The following is a 25,886-nucleotide window of genomic DNA, read 5'->3' as shown; positions in this document are numbered from 1 at the left end:
TATCACTCCGCCTTCTTTCATTTTTGAATTTTACTGAACAGCACAACGAAGCCCCGATCGAAATTACGTGATCCTTCTATTCCCCAATAGAAGACGTATTTATTTGAAGGGAGCTGACCAGCTACCGCTAGTGATAATCTGACGGTGCTCTGCAGCATAGTTTGAGCGAATTACTGTGATTTGTTATAAGGCAATAGGCACGATTAAACACAACCTTGCTGAATAATTGAATAATGAAGCCAAAGGCTTATATTGTTTTTTGCAATTATAAATATAATGATGCTTATAAAAGGCATTTTTTCTTAGTTGTCTGCTATTTATATTTCTTACCTATATTTGTTCTATGTAATAATTACCTAATAGTAAACGTCAAAGAAATGCACATTGATATGTGTATATATAAAGGTTACCACGTAATCTTGAGTAGTAAATTGGTACACTAAGTACGGAAACGTTTCCAAGGCACAGGGCAGTGGAACTTAATCTAATTCGTCATTATAGTCGAGAAATATAACGAGACGAAGTTATCTACTATAGTGGGCATGAAAAAGTTAGCAAAGTTTCTATTTGAACGACTAACTTTCTACTGTAAGTTAGCCATAGAATAATCAAAATCCTTGCTATTGAAAGGTGTGCCTTTTAGATGCATTTCATGTGTCTTCAACTTATTCGGAACTTTCAAGTTTAAGTGACTTATTATAGCTGTGTCTGCCACCTTGCCGAAACGCTCTCAGGGTACACAGTCACATAAACAGGTCTTTCTGTTCTTTCAAATCATACTCTTAAGCTAAACAAACCAAGATTCAGACATTGAAGAACAAGGTAAGCTACAATTGTATTGATATCACAACTACAAATCCTCCATTCAATTGGTACAAATAGTGCACATGCAATACGATATAAAAAATATATGTTTTATTTCAATCAGCAAACATATAATTTTCTCTAGCAAATTTATTACATCTATCTATATATATATATATATATATATATGAGTATATCGTCATCGTAAATTTTGAATATGTACAGAAATGCAACGGTAAACAAAAGATTATACTCGTCCTATGAAAAACGTTATTTACAGAGAGCATATTAGAATCACTACCCGTAGCGATTCCCACTTCATTAGAACTACACGATTTATTTGTCACGTCGCATTTGACTTCGGCAAATGTCACCACTGGATAAATGCCACGGGGCATGCAAGGGGCCGCTCATCTGATATGAGTTCTAGGTAAACTTTTTGAACGCGAAAATCTCTATTTAATTCAGCAAGCAGTGGGGCTTTAACCTGCTTGTGGAGTTCACAGTTTTTTTCGAACTTATCTCGCAGAGCGACACAAGAATGATATACCTGTTCGTACAACATGGTTCTTTCCTCTGTCTCCTTGTAAATGTCATTCTTCATGGCAAGTTAAAACATCTATTATTTCTAAGCCTACATATGAGTGTTCCTAACACGCACTAGCCCTGACATAAAGCGAAAACGCTGTCACCATAAGCATTATCATAGAGAATGTCCAATATGTGCTCAAGACAGCGCTGAACGAGTCGTTCTTGTAGCGTCCCTCGAGTCGTTTGCGGTAGTTGTTGCTTTTAGCAAATTTCGACTTTTTTGTGGATTTTGGTGGAGCCTTCTTCATGGGCCCAAAAGAAATCGGCTTCTTGGTTGTAGATGTCGACGATGTCATCGTTTCGTTTCTGAAACAGTATCCGCCAAAAACATGATAACAAAAGAACAAAATATTGGGTACTGTAGTATCGCTCACAAATTTGTCTTTGTGGGAGCCGAATTCATGGTACTGAAATTATGATGCAATCATCATACGATATATTAATACATAAGTGGTCGTCACTGATGATCAAGTAAATGATTTATTTATATATTCATATATACTTATAGATCGATATGATATCAGTCTCAAATGTCCTCGTCACTGGTACCATTACATACTGAGTGAGTCAATTATAGTTGGTAAAAATATTTTAAAATTACCACATCAAATAGAAAATGGAGAGAAAAGTTCTAAATGGATCGGTTTCAAACAAGCCGGATATTTTATTATTCGAAACATAGACGAATCGTGCTCACCTAACTGCTCGTCAAATGCACTCTCTCTACCCTTCCAGAAAAGAGGTTGACGATTATCAACAGTGACTATAAATCTATTTTCTGATATACCAGTGTTGTCGTACGCCTGGCAACAATAACCTAATCCAGCTGCATGTTAGCTATGAAATCCGAAGGCAACTTTCCGCTGAAGTGCAAAACACAAGTTGATCTCTTGCTTCATATATATTATATAGTATTGTGTTTACCTCTTATTCGCAAACAAATCGACTGAAGTACCTCTCAGCTATACTTTATCCCCATGTGACGAACGTACAGAAATGGTCCGTTGTAAATACGCATAGCCTTGTTATATTGGATTAACTGCAGTCGAATCAGTGAACACTGCCTAATTGCATTTTGTTTTCCCGCTATCGAGCTGTATATATCTCAAATACCATATGAATGCTTGTGTATCACGAAGCAATGGGGTAGTAGTAAAGTGAAGACCCCCTGCAATACACGTAACTGTTGCGTAAACTATGGCCGAGCTGCAGTCGCGGGATGAAGCCGTGGCTCCGTCGATCAAGGCCATTATGGATCAGTCGATTTCACATAGGGAAAGGCTGAATGTCTGTTGCCAATCTTAAGTGATATCATCGCATGGGTAACATATTGTAGCTAACTGGTGGAGCTCCGTTACATAATAACCGACCAAGCTTTGTGCTTATACATATGGATACTTTTGACACCAAAAACGAAAAAATTATCGACTAATTACGATAAGGATTCTTCTTTCATAGACTATAATACCGTATAGTGAGCACGTTGAGAGTTGTATCAAGGTTCAGCTCTACAGAAATGTCACATCTAGAGCTAAAGTGAACATACGACATTTTTTGTTTAGCATAACAGGCTGTGGATAGTAAACTATTTTTTTTACCAATATTTAGAAATATAAGATTGTACTATATGAACCTTACCAGTAAAGAGATTATTTGAATAAATGAAGTAGCCGTCTGCATCTCTCGTCAAATTAGAACATAGGGCTATATGATTATTCTGAATATATGGCACGGAAAACTCCATCGAAGGACTGGGCCGATTTAACTGACCTGATCACAAACATCTTTTATATAATGCTGATGTCAACATACAGTGCTAAATATTTTGAATAAAAAATGCACGTTTGATGATTTAACTGTTTAGCTTGAGTTGTTGTCAGTTAGTTGCTATAATTTATAGAAAGTAGTTCTTAACATAACGCCTCGGTGGTTTACAAAAATGCGCAATTCTATGTAAATTAGTAAAGTGCATAAACTCTGCAAGATCGTCCGTTTTCATATAGGTCGCAACGAAAGCCGCATTTTTTTAAACGTATACCGAACTAAATCGTAAAAAACATTAAAATAAAAGCATTAGCTGTCTCTAATTAAAACGAAGCATGTACCTCTCACTCTTATGAAAATTCGATTACATAAAGCTGTTACCCGCGGTAGCAGACGAAATGTGGCCGCTAAACATGCCAGTGTTTTATGAAGTGGAGAATGAAAACCAGTCGACTCGACACGAAATGAATTCAAAAAGAAAAACATCTTTTAGTCTCGCGTTTTTATTACCTAAAAGCCATAGCGCTGCGCAAATTCATCAAAGATTGGTGAATGCTTTAAGCAAAGAGGCCCTAGGCGAAAGCACAATACGCGATGGCAAAAACGCTTCAAGAACGGAAATTAAAGTATTGAAGGCAAACGAGTAGATGACCAGATGTCGAAATTCAAAAAAATGAAAACAGGAACGCTTTGCCACAATCGAGGAAGCTTTTTATAAAATCACAGCTTTAACTGCTAGAGCTCTATCGGTCAGAATTGGTATTCCATACATGGCATGTTATAGAATTGCAACACAAATGCTGAAAGAGTAGAAATGGGTTCCCCGTGAATTAACTTGAACCCAGTTAAAAATGTTCATGGCCTATTCGACGTACAATTGGCGGAATCTTAATTAAGAACACGGTCGCCGCAGACGAGGCATGCTTCAGTTTTTACCGCCAGTTGGACGGGGTCCAAGCGAGAAAATAGCGTTGCCCTGGAGAAAAATTTAGTTCGGTGGCAGTATCGGGTTGGTAGTCTCAGGCAAAACTGTGATGGCGATGCTTGCAATGGATGTCAGGGATATCTGCCATTATGAGCTACTCACCGACAATGAGACAATAAGTGCTGCGTCCTATCTTGATTTTTTTAAAGGACCCATGGACTCTTGGCACGGCAATCAAAAGCACGCGGTCTGGTTATTCAATGATAACGCAAAGCAACATCGCCATGTGTCAGTCATTTCCTGGACAAAGCAAATAATTGCCCGACGTTGGCCGCAATCTCTTTATTATCTCGATTTCGGTGCGTGCGATTATGGGATTTTTATGTCCCGAAAAATTATTTAATCTGAAACTATTTCCTACTGTTGACTTACTTCGAAAAACCCTAAGTAGATGGATTATATACTGAAACGCGAACGGTAGATACATGATTGGTCAGAGCACCGGAAGGAGTGTGTAAAGAAACTGTATAAAGGAGAGTATCTCTAACGCGTGTTAGAAGGTTATCATTCCAGTCTAACTGGGTTCAAAGACATTCAACCTTAAAGTCCACCAGAAGTACCTGTGGCAGCTTAATATTTTATACTAAACAATTATTTGAAAATATCGATTTCCCCTAGTAGAGATGTAGAATCATAAAGTGATTTTCTATATAGATTTTACAATCGATTTGAAAACCTTATGAAGAAGCTTTTTCGACTAAAGCGCAATGAGTTTCCTCTACGTCAAAAGGCGGTATTCATACGTCTACACAGATACTGTAACGTCGAAAATGATCTTGACGCGTCATTAGATCGCGAAAATTAAAATTACCAGAAGCTAAGAATATGACTGTTGCGTACGTTCTGATAAAAGCTCAATTCAAACCATGAGATACGCTTACTTTTTGAGTTTTCAGGATAATTAATATATTGGTTTTTAGTTAGCCATAATCACCGCGGCAAAAGGATAAGGCCTTTAGCGATTAGCCAAAAAGCAAAGCGAAACAAGGCAGACAGCTAATTTTCAAGTTGGAACTTCAAAAACTGGTTATTCACAACCAAGATATGTGACGTACACACTTGACCTTTGTCGTATCTGAATTTAAAGACAGTATAGGGTTAATTGCGGTAAGTCTAGTAAAATCGTGATTTTCGTAACTTAGATACATTTACATGAAACTTATGAAGTGAAAAAAAACATCTTCAATGGCGGCAAATTTGCATCATGTTCGTACTTTCGTATAAGGTAGGGTCTCCATAGTTCACACTTGTCCCTCTTCGGTCCATCAGCCGCGATGGATATATTTTCGGGCGCTAGGTTCACGTACTTCTGATTAGCCGCTGAATACCGAGGCCAATCACCAGTCAAGTCAGGGATCGTCGGTTTGCTGAAACATTACAGAAAATAACGAAACACCGAATCAATCACGACTTCAACACCGGTATTAATATCTATAGAAGTAATGCGTCTGTAAGATGCTATAATCATTTAAACTATTTACTTCGATTTCTGGAATACAAGCAAATGGTGAAATCGCACTGTGATCAAATTGGCCATTATCTATGGATAATCAACTTTGGAAAGTAAAAGAAAAAGTAAAGTAGCTTTCGATAAATCACGCAGCTTTACCGAGTTTGCTCGATGAAAAAAATCAGACATTCGCCACACGCCAATCAAAAATAATCTATCATCTCAGTGCAGGCAACAAAATTAAACATCACATATGTGCTGTGTTATTTTTATTATTTAGTCTCTTCAATTAAAATTGAAGAACATGGTCACCGCTTTATTTTCCCAGATGAAATTAGAGGACATGACCGCAAAGCCGTTAACACCTTTTAAGGGCATTTGGTTATTTTTTCATGAACGATGAACAGTTGACAGCTTGACAATTCAAAAAAAATATAACTAGACAAAAAAAAATAAAGCGTTCTAAAAAATATAACTCCGACACCTCCCAAGCGTAAAACGAAAAAGGACAAAACGATACTATTGAAGAAAGAATATGCAGTTTAAGCAAAATATCCCCACACAGCGGGGCGTGAACGACAGAAATTCGGAAGAATTTGCCGTGATTTTTAGTGTCAGTCGGTACATTCCAATAATGTCCCCATGATTCTCGCTAAAACGTGTACCTTCAGTCTAATACAATCAATTAAACAATGATAACCATCGGATCCATCTGATTTTATATTCGTAGTTCTACTAGCTACTGTGATAACCTCTGTACGTGATCTAATAATACATTTGCAAGATTTATAGTGTACAATAGGGCGCCAATTCGAAGGTTCCAAATAGATGTTAAATTCGGTATTGTCGCTAATCATTGCTTCAAGCGGCCGACTTCCCGAACGATATTGTGGAATGAAGTGTGTCTACGCCCGGTTTCGAACCTAAACTTCTTCACGCGTGTCTGACTTTAGTAGACAAAAACGTTGCCGTTTCACCATGATGGGAACATTTGGAACTAATGAAGCTTGCCCTGTTTCCCGGCCAATACCCTTTCATGATAACAGTTGTCATCTTCAAGCCTTTGGCCCTCACAGCAGATCCTTAAGATTATCTCCTGATACTCGATTACTAGGTAGTCACACGCTTGCAGACATATATGTTATAGCAGATCGATTGCTAGCAAATGGACCAAGTTTCAACGACTGTAAGTTACTGTTAATTTTTTTTCACCGACTCAGTCAACCCACTCGCTTGTAGTCCATTTGTCTTACTTCATCTGTCTGATACTACATTTCTATCACCTGCTTGCCGTTGAAACCCCCTCTAGACAATAGAACTAATGAAAATCTACCCTTATAATACGCTTCGGTGAAGCAGTGCACTGCTATCATCGATAAAGCCCAGCCGCGCGCCGAGGTCACTATACAAGTTTTGCACGCGTAGACGCGAGTGTTTATATATATATCTATCTAAATAATCTTGTAACTTCGATTGTAAGGCAATACTAGCTGTGAGGTACTAGAAAGCGATTATTCGAGATCACAAAATCTAAAAATGAACTACAAACTCACGTGCTTATAAATCTTAGCGTCCAGTCGATTTTAGCAAAGAAATTAAAAGTAGATAGAGAAAGCATATGTATCTGTCTGCGGCTAGTGTAAGGTAAGAAAACAAGGGAGTGTCGCAGATTGTTCCATTCTAAATTACGATTGATACAAATAGTAACTCAAAATGAACGAGGCGAAGACCGCAATCAAGAACAAATAACCCTCTAGACTGACTAGATATACACTAATTCAAAAGGGTCGTTTAATAATACAAGCCTTTGAAAATAGCGGATATAATAGCGACGTTCGGCACCGCTACGCGGCGCCCGTAAATAACTAATAGACAGTCTAATTCACTAAATGTATGGTTATCGATCACACTTAATACCTGAGAGTATTTTTGTCTTATTATTTGATTAGAAGTTATCTTGCTTTATTGCTACACATGCTAGGTATATTGGGAAATTCGAAGGAGAGATTATATTTGGACGCACGACAACTGTTTCGCCTCCGCAGAAGATTTTATTTCCATTAGTCAATTAAATAAATTATAAAGCAACCACTTGGAAGAATCAAACATTGAAATATAACTAAACGACAACTAATAAAGTCTCTAGAGCCTTCTAAGACTCACTTAAGCTTGTAACCTTTCGCCGAAATATTAAAATTGAAATTAGCATTTGTTGAATGTATAGTCTTCATACGTTTTTCAAAACTCAAAGGCATTTTATCCTATTTTAGCTATCTGCAATTGGTATCACGGCGCAGTATGATATTCTATACTAAGCTACATCGAGTTACTCAACAATACCAGTCTTCTTTGGTCTGGTGATGACTTCCGCTAAAGAAATTAATAATATTCTCTATGAAAAATTACAAGATATATGTGAACAGTAAAACAATCCTGAATGGATTAAGTTAGCCAGGGTAGTAAAGCTTTTGACATAACATTTCTAGTTTCAGTCATCAGCAAATATATACATCTGGCTTGACCAAGTGGATACATCAACGAATAAACAGCTTTTGAATACGAGGCTTTATTTGCTTTCGTAGATACGGTAGACAGCCACTGCTCATTGAACTTATTTAAACAAACTACCAAACAATATATTTTTGCTTACAATTAATTATCTCACCTACAGTTTAATCTGTCGAAAATTATGTAGTCCTTTTTTTGCATAGAAATAACAACACTGATTCTAATTTAGCGAGTTATTAGTCTCTATTTGGGAGCTGTTGTACAATTTTTTTTTACCGACCTAACGAAATAAATGGATCCGTAACAGGTTTATCTCATGCGGCCTGCTGTTCATGGAAAATTCCGCTCTCTAATAACTATCGTTCCAGGGGGTTGATAAAATCTTTTAAGGGTCATGAAAAGGAAACAGTCGACAGATGTGAGCTTTACCAGCGTCCTATCACCGAACAGGAAACAAAGAAGTCACGACAGCTCTCAACAGACGTTATCTCGTTTTAAGTGTGCAGTTGTGAATCTGTCTTAGACTGAGAACGAGGTGAACTTTAGTATTGATCTTATATTAGTTGACTACAGATGGGATTCTCCATCAAATCCTGCAAATAGATTAAAATGTTTGAGGAACTTAAGTTCCGTTTCGTACGACTCAATAGCGTTCTAATGCGTCCTGCGCCGCTGAATCGCTAACGTTATTAAATATTTTAGATCTATAAGGTAAATCTACTACATATCAAATTTTGCATGATAGGCGCAATTGATTACGACAACGATAGATGAAAAACGTTATTTAATTACAACACGTAAAACGCATTTTTGCCTGTCCCTACCCTGAAAGACGTGCTACTGCGATGACGGCTGATGTCAAACGAAATATGCCGGCCCAAAACGTATTGCCCCTTCAGCCGAAAGATTTGCCACTGTATTTCAAAGCAAAGTATAGCTAGCTTTACGTCGATTGACTTAATTCACCTGTACTTTGAGCAAATCTGTAAACATGTGTCAAAACGCTATATTTGTTTTTTTTTTCTGTTTATTTCGATTGAGTTTCGAAAAATATACGAAAAAAGTACCTTACCGCAAGCCTAACAGATCAACCGAAAAGTGATGTGACGGAACAGTATTCTACGACAACGTTTTACGGCATTATTGCATCCGCTGCGTGATTCCTTCATTAGCCTTTCACGTTTGTTGACCTATATAAAATTGCTATTTAGGCGCATGCTATATGATCTTTGTATACTTCGTATTTATTACATTTACTGTTATGGTGTGGCAGCTTCTTCGTTTCGTACCAATAGTATGCTTTCCGTCACCTAGGACTTTCACTGAATGATCGACCATAACCAGCTTAATTACCAAATATAAAGCGTATTACGTGTAGCATACGCGATACTTTTGCATGTATGGTAAAATAAGCATGAGTATTATAAAAATTATACAGTACATAAATTACAACCTGTATTTCCTTTAGATTCGACGTCGGGGTCGAAATCTTTGTATCAGTTACGGACCTGCTTCAAAGGCTGCACGTAATTTTTAGCTGGCCGAATAAATATCATACCTGTTTTTCTGTAACTTAAATATTTTCTTTTTCCATTTCATACTGCTTACTCTTGAAAAATGAATGAGAGTGACAAAACATCTTTTTTTAGCTTTCTTGCGTCGACACGCAAGAAACATAAACGTTGGGTAACCAAATTTTGCGTTGCTTTCTTGGTTTATGTTTTCTGTAAAAATGTACATGAGCTGTATACTGTTGAAATTTTTATATCAAATGAATCTTTAGATACAATTTCGAATCACCATCTACCAATTCTTCATGATCACGTTGTTGAGGGAGCTGCAACAGAATTTAAATTTTTGCAAACGCGCCAGATGCTCACCAAAATGATATTTGTGAAAAAAAAGTAAACGAAATTAACGCACACTGCGCATGGACCTTAAGTAGGAATATCCGAAAAGAATTATTCCTGTCAAAAAATCGTATTCGGAATTATACGTATATGTTTTTGACTGATGATCAATAGAATCTTTAAAGAACATTATTTTGTATTTCACATTATTTGAGCTCGTATGAGAGGAGGTGGTAATAAGTAGCAAACTAAGGCTGGCAACTTGTGAAGTTTCAGGCTACAAGTTTGCCTAGTAACCTTTGTGGAACAACCTGTAATTGCCATTTGTTCTCGACAGAAAAACTTGATCAATTAACTGCAACAGCGAACCATTTGTACTTCGTTACTGTGCGTGCCTATAATACGACGCAATTGCCAACTTACATTACGAAGTCAATGACAGTATATTTATTCGACGGTGCTACATATCGAATCCAAATAGAAGTAGGAAACAATTATGGCAAGAAAACTAAATAATCTGGTTAGTCATTGAAAGAATACGAGCTATTTTAGGCTTACTCTATGACAGCTAAAAAGAATCCAAGCTTCCTGTCAAAAACTAAGCTTTACAATATTACAACAACTCTTAGGTTTCGGTAAAGGTTTGAATTTTAAACCTAAAGATTTTTTTTCTATCTAAAGTTCATGAATATGCGACAACAAAAAATGTAAAATGACTTATGTGCTGTAAGCCATGTGTAATTTCTATAATGCCAACTTAGAAAACTTGCTTTTCTTTTTCATAGCAGACTCACAATTCCTTTTTGGCTGCTTACGACATATCTGGCGGGATCGGGATTTTTACTTTGAGAAAATAAATCATAAGCATGTTTGTCGCTTTTTCTACTATTTCGATTTTAGCTGAAGACCACAATGTGTTTAAGCCCAAATGCTAACCCAAATGAGTGTTGTGTCTTCCAGTTTCATAAGCAACCTGCTACCACTACTCAGTCGGTGGACAATTCGGGGTCCAATCCCGCCAAAGGAGGTTTGACTGATTCATCATGAACTCTAACGGCACCAATCCGTCTGCTCGAAGTAGATTCCAATACTCTGGTTTGACCAAGTTTACATGATCGATTTGATATTATTGTGTCGAGCCTTACCTTCACTGCGCTGTCTTATAGGGCAATTAATTATCTAGTAAATGCTTCAAGTTTTACGTTCAGTGCTACTGCCGATAAGTATTACTCTCAACGACTGGCTTCCGGCACGAAACGAGATGTGTTTACACGTACTCTAGAACCTAAACCACCTCACGTGGGTCTAATTTTAGCAGGCAAATACATTACCACCATAAGAACAGCTGCAGGTCCATTATTTTGGTGTTCTATCCGTGCAATTTTCAGACGAAGCAAAACTATTCGTAAGTTTAATAACTAGATATAAACATTTCAAATAAATCCATTAGATATTTAGAAGTTTCCCGTTATTGATCAGCGTAACAAAATTAATATGTATCAGTGAGCACTATGTTTATAAATGCAAAGAATAACATGTATCTTCCAAGTTAGACTATTTCTAACCAAACTCATCGACATTCCTATAAACCGTTCCGTCCATAGCTAATTATGACATTGGCATTTTTTCCATTTGTTGACTACGTTAAACTAAAGTATTCTGCTATGAAAATTACAAATAAAGCTATTAACAGTTTGCACAGCCTTAAAATTGTTTGATTACGCACGTACATAAATAGAAAGGATTTTTGCAGCTCCGTTTTGCTATCAATCGTACCATAGCTGTAGTCTATGTATCTATATCCATAATTTGTAACCTCTTATCGGTGTCTCAAGATCCTATCTTCACGTGGATCATTTTTGTCAGACACTATCTTAACCGATCTGCAAGTCTGATCAATATGCTGTCTTAGCAAGACCGCTCAGTCTTCAAATTATCTCTCTCGTACAGAATTATTTTTCTATTGCTCCAAATTGTTTGTACGTAATCGCTGCCTACAATACATGTATTACTTTAATCTTCTTTTGTGCGTATTAACAAGCACTAGCTAGGCAAAACGTTCCCCATGCTACTTTTTCGCAATACCAGCGGTCATTACGATCACGTAATTCACGTAAATGTGCGCATTTATTGCCTTCATACATTCGACTCGTGTACTACGCGTGTGTAAGTATATCCATAAGCAGCTTGCGAGTATCCTACATTCGTTGTCAGGCCGGCTTCTGTTTTCTGCCGTGGTATTTACAAGCTGTGTTACCATCACTGCCACCGGGATTGCCGATTCCCCCGCTGTTGTTGTTGCCGCTGCTGCGGCTAGATGGCCTTCGAACATCTTTGACACCGGGGCAAACTGGCTGCTCAAAGGGCCGTGGGCGAATAGGTTTCGCAACACTCACCGGCCAATACGTGTGCACACATCCGCGCACGGGTTCGTTTATCAACAACATACGCAGCTCTGTTGGCAAGCGCTGTTTATTACCCCAATGGCAGCAGTAGATAGAATGAATAGCGTTACCAGCGACAACCACCCTAAAGACAGCAGAGTTGTTGCCTTTACTTTCACCTTGTTGTTACTTTTAATATATAATACTGCCGCCACAACAGCCATATAACAAAACACAGAGGCGGTGATATCGACGGCGGTAGCAGCAGCAGCAGCAGCAGTAGTAGTAGTAGTGCACAACTGTTAATTCACAAGATGTCTAGGGATGCAATGATGCAGACTGTTGCCTTTGAAGAAATAGGCAGCGTGTTCTAATGCTATCGCTGGCGGGACTTACTCCACTTTTCGAACGTTGTCGCCAACGAACGTCGTCTATGTGTCCGAAGTAGGGGCAAAACGACCGATCGGCCACCTACGGCATTTCCGAAGAACAGAGACAGTCAACCAACCGCACGATTGCTCTGTGGGATAGCGACTTAGGGTGAAACTTTCCTCCCCGTTAGCAGTAACAGTGGAAGCACAACTTGTGAAACGATGGCCTAACAGACAACGAGACTGAGCGAAATGCCAGCCGCCGGATTGGCAGCATATCGAGATATTACGTATAACTGGGGTTAAACGACGGTCAAAGTCAATAACGTTAATATCAGCGGAATTGCTGAGAGTAATACGTGGAGAATGAGAAGCGGGAATGATGTTTGAAATCACAACACGCTAGCTTCTTCTTCGGGACACTAACAGCTCTGGTATTATCAGTAGAGGCTAAATGAGGGGGGAATGGGTAAAGCAGCGTGCTAAAATATATGATGATTGAGGTTTAATGACGTGTCAGTAATGGCATAGTTAATAACTAGGTGGCCTGTCTTCGTTCAGGCCCAGGTCGACCTTTGGCCAATGTCTCATCAGTGTTTGTGTTTCGAGTTGGCCAGAAAGAGTTATCTTGGACCTTCGGCTAAGGCCGTTGGGTGGATTCGGACACGTCTACAGTCATTGGTTTGATAAGTAGACCATCAGCCGACGTCGAACTGGCCGAAGTAAATTAACCTTCGGCTGGCGTCATATAGACACGCATGGATCGAAAACGGATTGTCAGATAGATACCGCCAGTAAGAATGTACGTCATAGAAGATTACACATACATGTAATAGAGGTTTCTCTACTGTATGAAACAAGGCAGAGCGAGGGATGCGCGGACCTCTAACGATCAAGATGTCTGAGCAAGGTGAAATTGAAAATGGCTGATTAGCCGGTATTACTCTCGTTTAGTGAAACGAGCAGTCGTAGCAGTTGGTACATGAAACCGCATATAGGACAATATACGGTTGCTGTAGATTAATAGAATTTATATAAATCCTAAACCGATTGTCCTGGACGCTTGCCTATAACATGGCCTGTAGCGCAAACAAATTCTAGGGCCGAGCGCTTCGCCATGTGCAAGCTTAGTGAAATTTGCTAAAATGATTTTTAGCCCTCCAAATTAACTAGCAACCATATAATATCGTTCTTTTTACCCTACGTATCCACACTCACGAAATAAACCACCCAAAAATAAAGCTAGTACCAGGAAACATTACATATTATGCTATAGTATCTCGATTTAAGTCAGCATCCATAGTAGTAAACATTTAACGGTTTGCGTAAAGAAAACATTTTCGGACAAAGTTTACCAACACGAATTAACGCATGCGCCCATTGGTTTAGAAGGATATACGTGCTGACCTGTTCGCAAGTACTCTCCTTTTTCCATGTCCCTATCAACCATGGAGCATTTGTAGCCAGTTCCTTCATGGTCTATCTATAAGTAAGGCAAGGTGCTCACTTCTGAACTAAAATCAGATAAAACATTATCGATTTTTTATTTCAGTAATATCAAAAGGCAGAATCCGTGATGCCTTGCGAAACATGAATTAATTTGTCATCATAACCCGAAAGCTAAACACATAGCATTCGAAGTCACAAGACATCCGCAACGTCCTTGCCAGGCTCCTATATATACGAACTGTAAAAATGTTTAAATGCCGACTATTTTTTTTTAGCGACCGCCATTAAAAAAAAGTGTTTATTATTGTCGAAAGGTAGCAAATAGAAGACCAAATACCTATTGGCCCTGAATGTCATACTAAACAGCACCATGTCAATTACACACATTTGCATTAACAACTGATTCCGCCAGCTAACGCTGTGGCAATCAACGTAGCTAGAAGGACCTGTATAACAGAGCCCTGTGTCCAATAGATATATATGTACTTACATCAAACAGTATTTGTTGTTCAAAAGCCCGTTGAAAACTAAACATTTTCCCAGCTTGCTAATCAATGATAGTATATAACACATTATAAAACACTGGTTTCTGCATACCTATCAGAAATACTTGTTTCTAACCGTCTGTATTGGTCCTCAGTTCTAACGGCAAAAGGTTCTATGTCTATTGAAATTCACATTCCGCTCATGATTCAGTGAAATTGTTATCTTTTTTTGCCAAAAATTGTTGAGCAAATGCTGTTGCAAAGAACATTTGTTATTTTTTAGCTATCAAGCCAAGGTAAAATCGCTCACATAAATCATACCAGTTGCAACAAAATTTAGTACGAAAAAAATACGGGCATATTCCAACGCAGTTTTCCTCAGGTCAGGGTTGAATATAACGTCATCCGGCGGTATCCTATTTTTGGACAATCAACATGCCCTGATGTACAAACATGAGGTCAAGATTATCCTTTTTCTTACTATTCAACTACCCCCAAAGCCACTGGGGCCAATGGTTTTGGGGGGTGGTTGAATAATTCAACCAATCGGCCAAATTGCCCTAACCTAGTTTTGCAACAACAACTTACGATCTCTTCCTCTGTCTGATATGGAGCACAAGCGTCCTAGAAGTCGCGTATCCTTATAGCGGTTGTTTTACTTTAACTGTCTAACAGCGGTTGCGGTAACTTATAGGTTACTCAAATTCATGTAGTTCAGGTTGGCACCTACCAACATACTCTTTCAGTACAATTTCCGTTGTTTTCGAATTGTGCAAAGGTCTCCGTTAAGGAGCGCTACAGCGACTTGCCTTAAACACTATATTGATGCAAGCTAAATTGAAGCAGAAGTAAAATACTCAGTAGATCTATGGTCCGCAACACCTGGGCGTACTCACTGAAATATTATTTTTTCATTATCGTAATTTACTGTTTCCCCCTACTCTAAAGCTATTTCGTTTACTACATTTTCACCCAACTTCTCGGTAAGCTTTTCTGCCGGACCACGCAGAGGTTCTGGTTAAAAGCCGCCCAGTAGCGGCAGCTCAATAAAATTTTTATCATATAAGCGTTCGCATCTTAAAGCGTTGATTTTTTGTCAACAGTGACGTGCTTTTTAGGTGGTGATTTGAAATGTTTGAAAATCGTCAGTAGTTCTTAGTGTAAACTTAGTTCTACATAACACGATTAGAAAATAACACGGCAGAGTGGGGGGCAATTGTATTTCCAGTTGAATTGCCCATTACGCTAATGGAAACCAATTAACGCTGTTTATTATTGGCTTTATTAATTCCTTATTTAATACATTAATTTAGATGCCTGTCAAAGACTTCAAACCACCATCAGTACAACTAAATGGAAAGCCTTACGGGCCGATTGATCGTTTCCTTGTTTCTGCACTATATATATGTGTATATATATATATATATATAGATATGTTGCACTGTGATAGATGAGCAATTAGGTAGATCATCGCAAATGCGAAGCTAAACCAGTGAAAATCAAGCGAAATTAAAAGCGTTAGTTTGACGTATATCATAGACATAAGGAGGAGATTGGCTGAAAACATGTTCAGTCTTAGCTTCAGTACAATATTAATGATCAATCAATCCTAATCTTTGGTGCAAACAATCGGCAGCAACTACTAAGTTATGTCTGTCGTGTTCCGTGTCTGGTGCATACACTGTTGTCCGTTAGTTTAGATGGCTTAGTCCTAGTGAACTGTGTCTACGACCACCAGATGGCCTAAGTTCGGCAGGCAAGATCCTGCCATGCTTAGAGTAAAAACAGATGTAGCGTATGGGGGCCTGCATATGCTTTAGTGATGCAATTCTCGTATTGCACAAAAATTCTCCTGTGTTTATAGTAAAAAAACTACGTATCCAAAAAGAAAAGCAAACATCTGCTGTGCCCTGTGTGCATTACCTGGCAAATAATATAGTCCCAGCAAAATTGAACCATCTATAAAAGATAACAACATAAAAGGAAAATTATATATGCTATCTATACAATTTGACAAATGTCGAAACCGAGTGTGTCTGGTACGGGCGTTTCGACGCTGTTTCAAAAGCTCACAAGGAGCATGTCTTGCTTCTCTGTCATTTAGCTTTTTCCCTAGCGATCATTATAGCGGTTCTTTGTCTCGTAGCAAATAGATCGTACCGTTCAGAACTACTTGCAACGGTCGGCATTTTGCAGGCTTTAACAGATATAGGAGCAGGGCTGTGTTTTGTTCTTCTTCATAACGAGGATGTAGGCGGTATGATCATGGTTCTTTTCTATAACAAAAACCAGCTACACGTTGTTGAAATCTGACAACGGCTATAGCACCAATGAAATAGTGAACGATATAAAAGTTAACTGGAACTACGATATATAGTATCTGTAGTTGGTGGGTGATCTGTGATAGCAAAAGCGTATACTTCAAACGTGTCGAAATCTCATGTACACCATAGTTCATCATGTCACGTACGCTTCGCATGCTGTTTTTTTTGCCTTTATCTTTGAAACAGATTTTCATCAATTGAATTGCAGCGACACGAATTCAACCAGCGTCTTTTAACTAATAGGCATTTCTTTGTAGCGTTAGGCTTTTAAGTGGCAATAGATGTTGACTGGTGACTGACTCATACGAGCTACAATGGAAACTATTTATTATGAACTGAGCACAGAATAATCGTTTTCCGGCTGTTACTTGACGTAAAGCAGCAAACAGAAAGGACTAGGAGGAACCGTTTGTGAGCTGCTGATAAATTTATTAGAGGAAGCAAGCTCGACCCTATGAGCATTTCAAATCTAATCAAAAAGGGAACAAGAAACAATGACATTATGCAGATGAGATAAATTTTTGGTGCATAACGATATTGCTTGGTTTGGTAACTTCTTATTTATTTTTTAGGGGTAACTTCTTACTTAGGGATATTTTAGTTAACGTTAAATATCCCTAAACAAGACACAGTTGGACGGATGAGTGACTCTGGATCACTATTGGTCTGGATTTGATAATTTTGTAGGTGCAGGTTCTTCTTGTTTCGACAATATAATCATTTCATTACATAACCCCTGTTAAGTCTTGTTGTGTCCTGCGTGTAAAAATAACTACAGTATGCGTACGTACAGGCGTCCTGTTACTGAACCTGCTAACAGACATTGTTTAGTTAAATGGAGCCCGCATGTAGCTATTTGCGCTGATTTCGTTAAAAAAAACTTGTAATCACTATAGATAAAGGTGAAAGGCTAGCCTGAGCAAGGTCGAAGATTTTGTGACAGAAGAAGAAGAAGAAGACGGAGAGGTATGGTAAGAAGCGTAACTTCATCTATGGGAAAAGCTAGTAAAAGTGTCCCGTATGCGCTAAAATTTTCTATAAATGCTCTTCAACTAAATTATAACCTAATTTTATGAATAAATGTCGTTAAACACAGTCGAACTGAAATTTCGGCTGTATTATGCTTATTGAAATAGGAACACCCAAACAGCGGATTGTTAACTTACCGATTACTCACAATCTATGTGTATTACGTCGACACCAAGTTATAGTAAAATCTGCGATTGTAAATATATAATAAACAGCATAAAAACCCATAGGCATTTTCTAACAATAACTACTACAACCCTGTTTTTCGACATAAATTGAAATCAACGTAGTACAGATGGACAGACCTGTAGTTAACGGATATTCTGTCCGTGTTTAGCTTCTAGCCGCACTTCTTTCCTACGTCCAAAAATCGACCGGCAAATAACGTCTACTCGATTTCAAGTATCCAAAAGTGAAGTCATATACATCATCTTTTCTACGCCAAGCGACTAAATGAAACATTTCATCAATTACGTAACAGGACACAATTCTAACGTAGAAGGAAACCTTATTGTGTGCCCCACGTAAGCTTCATTCCTCTGTCCACCCGAAAAAAGCCATACCTAAACATCGCTAATAACATAGTAAAGCTCACGACATGCAGCTTAGGAGATATTACTATATTCTATCGTATCATGCAACGCTTCATTGGCAAGGCGAAGTTCGTCGGTGTTAGATAATCAGAACAACTCAGGGATTTTCCTCTTTGCCATGAGTTAATTCACTCCCTTGAACCCCTCGCGCACCGAAGATAACACTGATATTATATGAATAGTTTGCATAACGACACCAGTTATATTTACTACCATATTACAATGTTTTGACGGCAAAACGCCGGCACCCGTCTTGCCGAGAAATTTAAGTAACGGGCACGTGCAATTAATACATATATATTGCTCATACCGATTGTACGATACTGCTATCAGTATTAACAAATAATCCTCTAATATGGAACATTGTAGAATTGCTTACAGTTACTGCCGTAAGTGATTTGTTTCTACTATTACTACTCCGGCTTTGATATTCGTAACTTGTCAGAATTGTCAAGCAACAGTTGAAAAAAATTAACTAGCTTTCATAGTGTCGGCATACTCCAGCAACCAATGAGCGGTTCTTCCAGGACCTGTCACCGCTGCCATCGCTGACAGCCCCAAAACGACCAGCATGAGATGGGGCTGCATCGGCGCCAGTGAGTGTCGGGCCGCGGTAAGGTAACTTCAAGCACAACGACCCACTGCTTACATCGAGCAGTTAGCGATTAGCGACACAGCTGCTTTTGCAGATGTTGTCGCTAAACCTGTGCACCTGCGGCACCGTCTTGCCCAACCTCAACCCCTGCCAAGGCACCAGTAGTCCATGGGTCGTAATGCTCAAGATAGACGGACAGATAAACAAACACACGCGTAAGCGACCCATTGCACGCCGTTGCAATTGCGCCTTTAGACGACCATTGAACTACGTGCAGATATTGTTGTTATCTGTGTCGTCGTCATTGTTGTTATCGGCCAACCTGCTCTCGCATTTGACTCGATTTGTCTGATGGGTTAACTTTCAGCGCGGACTGGATTTGAGCTAGCTGTCATAATCTATAGGACTGACTGAGTGTTCTGCTACGAAGATGAAATCAGTGAATAAGAAATAAGCAGGAAAAGATCTGAAGATCGCCAGCAGTGCTTTTGGAAGAAACGAAATACTTCCTTTCACGACACCTCGTTTTATCCAGTGGTAAATCGTCAACCGGCGCTGAAACCAACGTATACTTTCGGGCGGAAAAAAGACGATAAGCCAACTGCTTGGTCGATTCATCAGTTTGTCGTAAATGTTTAACGGGAATGCGGCTCGTTGCTTTGCCGTCACCGCTAATCGCCACAATTAGAGAGGCTAATATACAAAAACTAGTTTTTTGGTAGCATATCTGATGTGCTTAGTATTTTCTGTTCTTCATCCTGCATGTTATAATGCTAATAAAACTTCATACTGCTGTGATCAATTGTGATATTGTCTGTCGCGGTGAATACTACGGACATCTGTGCTTCACTGAGCATACATGTACAATATACATTTTTTTTTTTTATCTTTGAGTATAGCTAATGGGTGCTCGATACGCACGCCTCCGTTCAAGTGTGTTTCTAATAAAGGTAATTGTTAATGCCGCTTGATTATATGTACTGTTTGCAGTAGAACGTTAGCACCTTTTGTATTTGCACATGATACAGAACGATTTCTTTAGGGAACACGATTCTAACTTACGCTTAAAATAAGATGCAGTCCTTGTGCACTGTAAACTAAAAAAAACAGATACATCTTGGAATAAACCATCTTTTTTAGGATCGAGAAATAACAACGCTCTGTTATTACCACAAGCAGCATAGGACATTCTTCGTATTGGTTTACCATATTCTGTTACGCTTGGTTTTTCCATCTTTAGCTATTCAAGTTTCGGAACTTTCTGAGGCAGATATTGATCATTTCAGATTTATTAAACACCTGATGTTTGTATAGATGCTTTGGCTCATATATTTTTCTCTATGATCAAAAATTCTAGGTCATTTTGGCTGCAGGTGGTGCCGCTTAAAATCGATTCTACGAAAATTCCTCCTCGGCACAGTAAACAGAGTGTTGTCAGAAGATTTAATACTTTAGCGGCGCCGATAGAGCCATATCTGCACAAGCGACTTTATAGTATCTCGAATTGGGATTTAATGGCCGCCTGGCAAGGCTTGACTTGTGACAATGACCCACACAGCACGATTTCCTCCTCTATTTATTTTTGCTACAAATAACAGATAAAATATAAACCATCGTGCATATATAAATAACAAAAACAAGCAGCGGCAAGCGCCCATATATCTAGTTTTTTTTGTGAAAATAAATACTTTAAAAAAAATTGTTCATCCGTCGATGGATCGCATAAGAAAGGCTTGACTGGCTAGAGGATGAGGACTATAAGTAACCAAAATAACAGGGTCTATACGAGTGTGGTATCGTTGAAGTGAGCCGGCTTTTTCTTCGATTATAAATTTTTCTTCATAAATTATTTATTTACATTTACAAATGAGTCATACTAGTTTTCCCATAATAGCTACATCGGTTATTTGAACGTTGTTTGTGGTATTTTCTGTAGGTATCTATTTATAATTTTCTTTTTTATACAATTCAACTGCCTGACAGAGGCACTTATACCTTCGTACTTGTATTCTACGTTTCGTTCATTCGCAAATATCTTACTGTGTCAGCTATATCTTTAATGACATACACGGTTAACGTTGGTAACACAATGTGAATTATCATCACGGCCTGCATCGAACCAACTACTACAGATAAGCTCGCGCGACGGCTCTGACCTTGTTTGCCGCTGCTGGCGACGTTACGTAAATAAATGCTTAATTTATTTAATGTTGGAAGGATGAAAAAAATGTTTATAGCGACATAAAGGCGGGCAGTCACAGACGTGGCAAATGTGACCACAGTGACGAATCTATGAGAAGGTCAGAGAAAGTAAATGACAAACAGACTGATTAATTACCTTGGCATCTGGTAAGGGCTAAATAATGATGCCATCACTATCACCGTACAACGTACGGTACACTGACGGTAACAACATCCAATAGTTTTTTTTTCTTAATGATACAGTGATTATATTCTTAGGTGTATATTTTATTGATGTTTACTCATTAGAAGCTATCGTTCAATGTGAACGCATTACAACTTTCTGCCTGGTGGATAGTTTAATAGACGATTACAGCCTTTTACCTTAAAATGGCCTTTTTCTTAAATGTAAACAATCAGGTATACAACGGGATGGCCGCGTCCTATTTAGCACGCCTTCGCTGTGCGTGCCCATTAGTGGCATCTTTGAAGATCAAAATAGGTAGCTGTTTAAAGGTTTCCTTTCTTCTTGACGGTCGACTGTGTTCTGTACAACCGACCATTGGAACACATATTGATAACAGTTTGTTTGTTTGTTTTCTTTGGCGGTGAGTGGCGGTAAATTTGAAGCTTTCATATTGTTCCTTGAAATAGTCCTACCTAACGGGTTAAAGCGTTCACGGCTGTACGTCGAATGGATCATCATAAACTTCCCATCAAAGCAACTAGCAGGCGATTAACAACGGTCGTTTGCGCATTGCATTACTAACTGAGATTCATGTATAAGATGGTGCCGAGTTGGGCTATGTTGTCATTTATCTGGTTAGCGGGTCATTGTTTTACCAACGAGTCCCACAAATAAACGTCTTTCAGTCAGCCCAAGTTCATAATAGTTACGTATGTACGACGTTCTCTCGTTGTCAACTAAATGCAAAAGATTACGTGGCCAGATTTTTTTTGCTGCAGCTAGAGTTCTCTAAGTTGCAAGAGCAGCATAATACAGTAGCCAATGCTACAAGTTTGGTTGAAGTCACTGAAAAGTAGTGAGAAAATGTCACCGATGGCAAGAACGACAGACTTGAATGAAATTTAACTGTTTTTGAATAGTTAAACAATTAATGACAAACGGATGACTGTTTGATTGCTACTTGAAGTATATATTTGGCTACCTTTCTGTGCTATTTTTTAAACCTGTCTTTCATAAAGGCGACGCATTTTCCCAGCGCCTTACCTAAACATTTCTAATATAATGAATCTTGGTAACACACCCAACTGAGAATATATAACTGTAGAGAAATGATCGTCGTTTGATTCAACAAAGACTGTCGATAAGCAGACTGACGTTTTAATAAGGCTGTAGGATTACTGTTATCATTATTAGGATTTTTACACACTTTAACTATCTATTTGTTAAGGCCACTATTATATTTGCTAGCGGATCAGTTATACTATATAATATACGACTAAGTCGACATTCTGGGTATCGGCTTGTTGTCGACAATACTATATACCTCACTTACCCGGTCTTCACGAAATGACCTATCATTCGGACGAGCTGTTTTGAGAACTTCACTTCTTCAGCAGTGAATTTGTGTTTACGGAACCATTCTGGCGTGTAATTGTAGCGAGGATCCTCAAGATTTTTTTCCTGGGTTAGCATCGAGCCAATCATATATGGTAAATCAGTTGCGTGCACGACACCCATCCATGCTGGCCATAGTTTCATTGATGAGCGGTGAGTAAACTGGTAACGATAGACAGCGTGACCACGTTTAGCCAGAAACTCACCGAACAAATTCGCTGGACAGGTGAAAACGGCGTCTCCGTACGTCTGACCGATCAAATTGTAAGCGGTTTCATCGGGGTAACTGTCAAGCGCGTTCTCAAAGTATTGATCGAAATTATGGTAGATCGCTCCAAAGGGTGCATCAAACAGTCTCGGGTAAATGGTCGACGGAACCACTTTGTACTGAGTCTTGGCCGTATCGACTCCCTGTGCGAGAAGATTCTGTAGAGGCGTACTAATGAATAGAGTGCCCTCATCCGTCACTGTGCCTATAAGAACCTCCTCACCGTTAAGGACCTCTACGTCTTCGGGCATTAGCGGGTGAATTGGAATGAACTCATCGTCGTAAATAGGCAGAAACATATCAGCAAAAAGACCAAGGTGGGAGATTCCATCGATCATATCATGTGCGTCGGCCTTACGGAGGCATTCCATCGTTTCTTTGTATTTATCCTCGGAATATACGCTGTGACTACAGTTGGTCAAACCAATAAGCGTGTGAAAACGAGAGATTTCGTTCTTCATCTGGAAGGTAACGAGCGAAAGGGCTGTACCTGATTCGAAGATCACTCGCTTGAAGAGGCCCTTTGACAGTGGGGAATACATGTGCAATCCAACTGAAAATGCACCAGCGCTATGGCCATATAGCGTTATTGCTTCAGGATCACCTTCAAATTTATTCGCGTTCTGTTTCACCCACTTTAATGCAAGCAACTGATCGTAGAAGCCTTCGTTTCCAGGAGCGTCATTGTGTCGCGTACTCAAAAAGCCAAAGACACCCACACGATAGTTAAACGACACAAAGATCACATCCGTAAGTGCCGAAAACGGAAGACCGTCATTCATAAACAGGCTTGAGTCACCATATTGAAAGGCCCCTCCATAAAGAAAGACCATAACAGGCTTCTTCTCTGCACCACCTTGAGGTTTCCACACATTGATCGTCAAACAATCTTCGCTTGAATCCTTGTAGTCTATGGTTACATTTTCGCCGTGAATATACGTCGCCTGTACGCAGGGCTTTGAGAACTCCTTCGTCATCATGACATCGCTCCAGGCGTCGACCTGCACAGGCTTTCTGAAACGAAGGTCCCCTAAGGGCGGCTTCGCGTAAGGGATACCAAAGAAGGTCTCAACCTTTTTACCTTCAAACTCCAGAATCTTGCCCTGAATCGGCCCAGTTGCTGTGGCTATCACTTCACTGTCCTGTCCACTAACAACCGCTGCCATAGCCACTAATATAGCGGCACATATGAATTGCCGCATCATCACCGCTACCATGTACTAAATAATATAGATGCTATTTATTCTAATTGTCTCAAGTGGGGCAGCTTCTGCAAGTCTTCTGCAGTTTTCGCCGCTTGCCCCCGCGTGTGCCCGCAGCCAATCATTACAGCACGGTACGTTAGACTGTACCGCTATCGCCACCACCGGCACCGCCTTCTGTTAAGCCTTTATGGGGCTAGATGCACGTCGACTTCTGCCTTCAACAACGAACTACCATAGAAAAAGCGACAAGCCGAACTTTTTGCCGCAACCCCCTCACACTTGTGGCGGTAGCGGCGAACCCCACGTAACACTGAACGGGCAGTTAAACTGCTTGGCAGTTTCACGGGGGCAGCTGTTGTTGCCGTGGCTGCGGCCGCCGCCGTGGCTGCATTGCCGCTGGGGCATGACATCCATACACAGCCACTCGCGCGCTGACTAACATAGCCGGTTACAGCGCACAGACGTGAACCAATGCCACCGGAAAGGGGAAGCCCGACACCGTCATTGGCTGAATGTTGTTGGTCGTTTCTATAATTTTGATGGCTGAGAAATTAAACCGTTTATCGTATTTCTGATTCACCGCCAGCTGTTCGGCGAAGATTGTATTCGATGCTATCTCCGACCGAAAACAACCGAGAGACGCAGTTTGACTAACTGGAAAAGACATTATCGTCGTACTGATCACGACGCTGACGGTATGTAGTTTAGCCACATGGTTTGGAGCGGGGGCATTTTGTCTAATGGAACATTTTGTCGTCATAGGGAATGCCAATAGAGACATCTTTTCTCGTTCTGGTGATCAGTGTGGCAGGGTATCAATGTCCCGGAGGAGAACAAATCAATCGAACTGATTCTACCCAGCTAGGTAGATGTTGCCACTGATTTCGCGAAGTACTTTTCTAGTTTCAGGCTTGATGGATTCGTAACGAGTAACGAAAGAGAAGAGGAGCCGGTTGGAGAAAAATGCCGTGAGCATCTTAGAAAATGGCTGTCATCCATCATCATTGGGTTTCGTAGGTGGCTATGCCTAAAACATTAGACACCTTACGCCCCGTTATAGTTGAAGTTCGCTGAACTTTTGAGGAAGTGCCCTTTCAACATAAAGCAGACTTAGTTATCCGCTAATTACGAACGACTATTGATATCAAAATTCGTGAAATCACTATTATACAAGAATATATAATTACGATTAGGTCGCTAGATCAGATTATATTATATATAAGAAAAATACGCTCCAATCATTATCATTTTAATATACATATCCTGTGCTGGCTGTACTAGCTGCGTACCTACTATAAGATACATGTTAACATATCAATTTAAATCTCTTCAGCAAATCAACCTAAAAAAACAGGTGATAAATTACACGGGCCATATAAAAGCCGATACACAGATATCAAACATCCAACATTTAACAGTTGTAGCCAAATTTATTGCAGTTCCCACGCCATTGGGTACTTCTAGCAAA

The 25,886-nt window shown here is 39.4% G+C and overlaps 1 protein-coding gene across 1 annotated transcript; it reads right to left on the bottom strand.

Moving 5' to 3' along the window:
• Positions 1-893: 893 nt before the first annotated feature.
• On the bottom strand, positions 894-24,724 carry LOC111270912 (acetylcholinesterase). The gene is made up of 3 exons (XM_022851397.2): positions 22,884-24,724; positions 5,359-5,511; positions 894-1,701 (listed from the first exon to the last, which is right to left on the bottom strand). Exons 1-3 carry the CDS (start codon positions 24,428-24,430, stop codon positions 1,455-1,457), a joined length of 1,947 nt encoding a protein of 648 aa, XP_022707132.1. The 5' UTR covers positions 24,431-24,724; the 3' UTR covers positions 894-1,454.
• Positions 24,725-25,886: the final 1,162 nt, after the last annotated feature.

This window comes from Varroa jacobsoni, unplaced genomic scaffold, assembly GCF_002532875.2.
Source record: "Varroa jacobsoni isolate VJ856 unplaced genomic scaffold, vjacob_1.0 scaffold_167, whole genome shotgun sequence".
Classification (NCBI taxonomy): Eukaryota; Metazoa; Arthropoda; class Arachnida; order Mesostigmata; family Varroidae; genus Varroa; species Varroa jacobsoni.
The sequence above is the reverse complement of the archived record's forward strand: the minus strand, read 5'-3'. Positions and strand labels throughout refer to the sequence as shown.

Coding starts and splice junctions, on each gene's coding strand:
- LOC111270912 (XM_022851397.2), bottom strand. CDS start 24,430: ATGGTAGCGGTGATGATGCGGCAATTCATATGTGCCGCTATATTAGTG. Junction 5,512..22,883: donor GGTCATTTCGTGAAGACCGG/GTAAGTGAGGTA, acceptor GTAATGTTTCAG/CAAACCGACGATCCCTGACT. Junction 1,702..5,358: donor AGACCCTACCTTATACGAAA/GTACGAACATGA, acceptor ATACTGTTTCAG/AAACGAAACGATGACATCGT.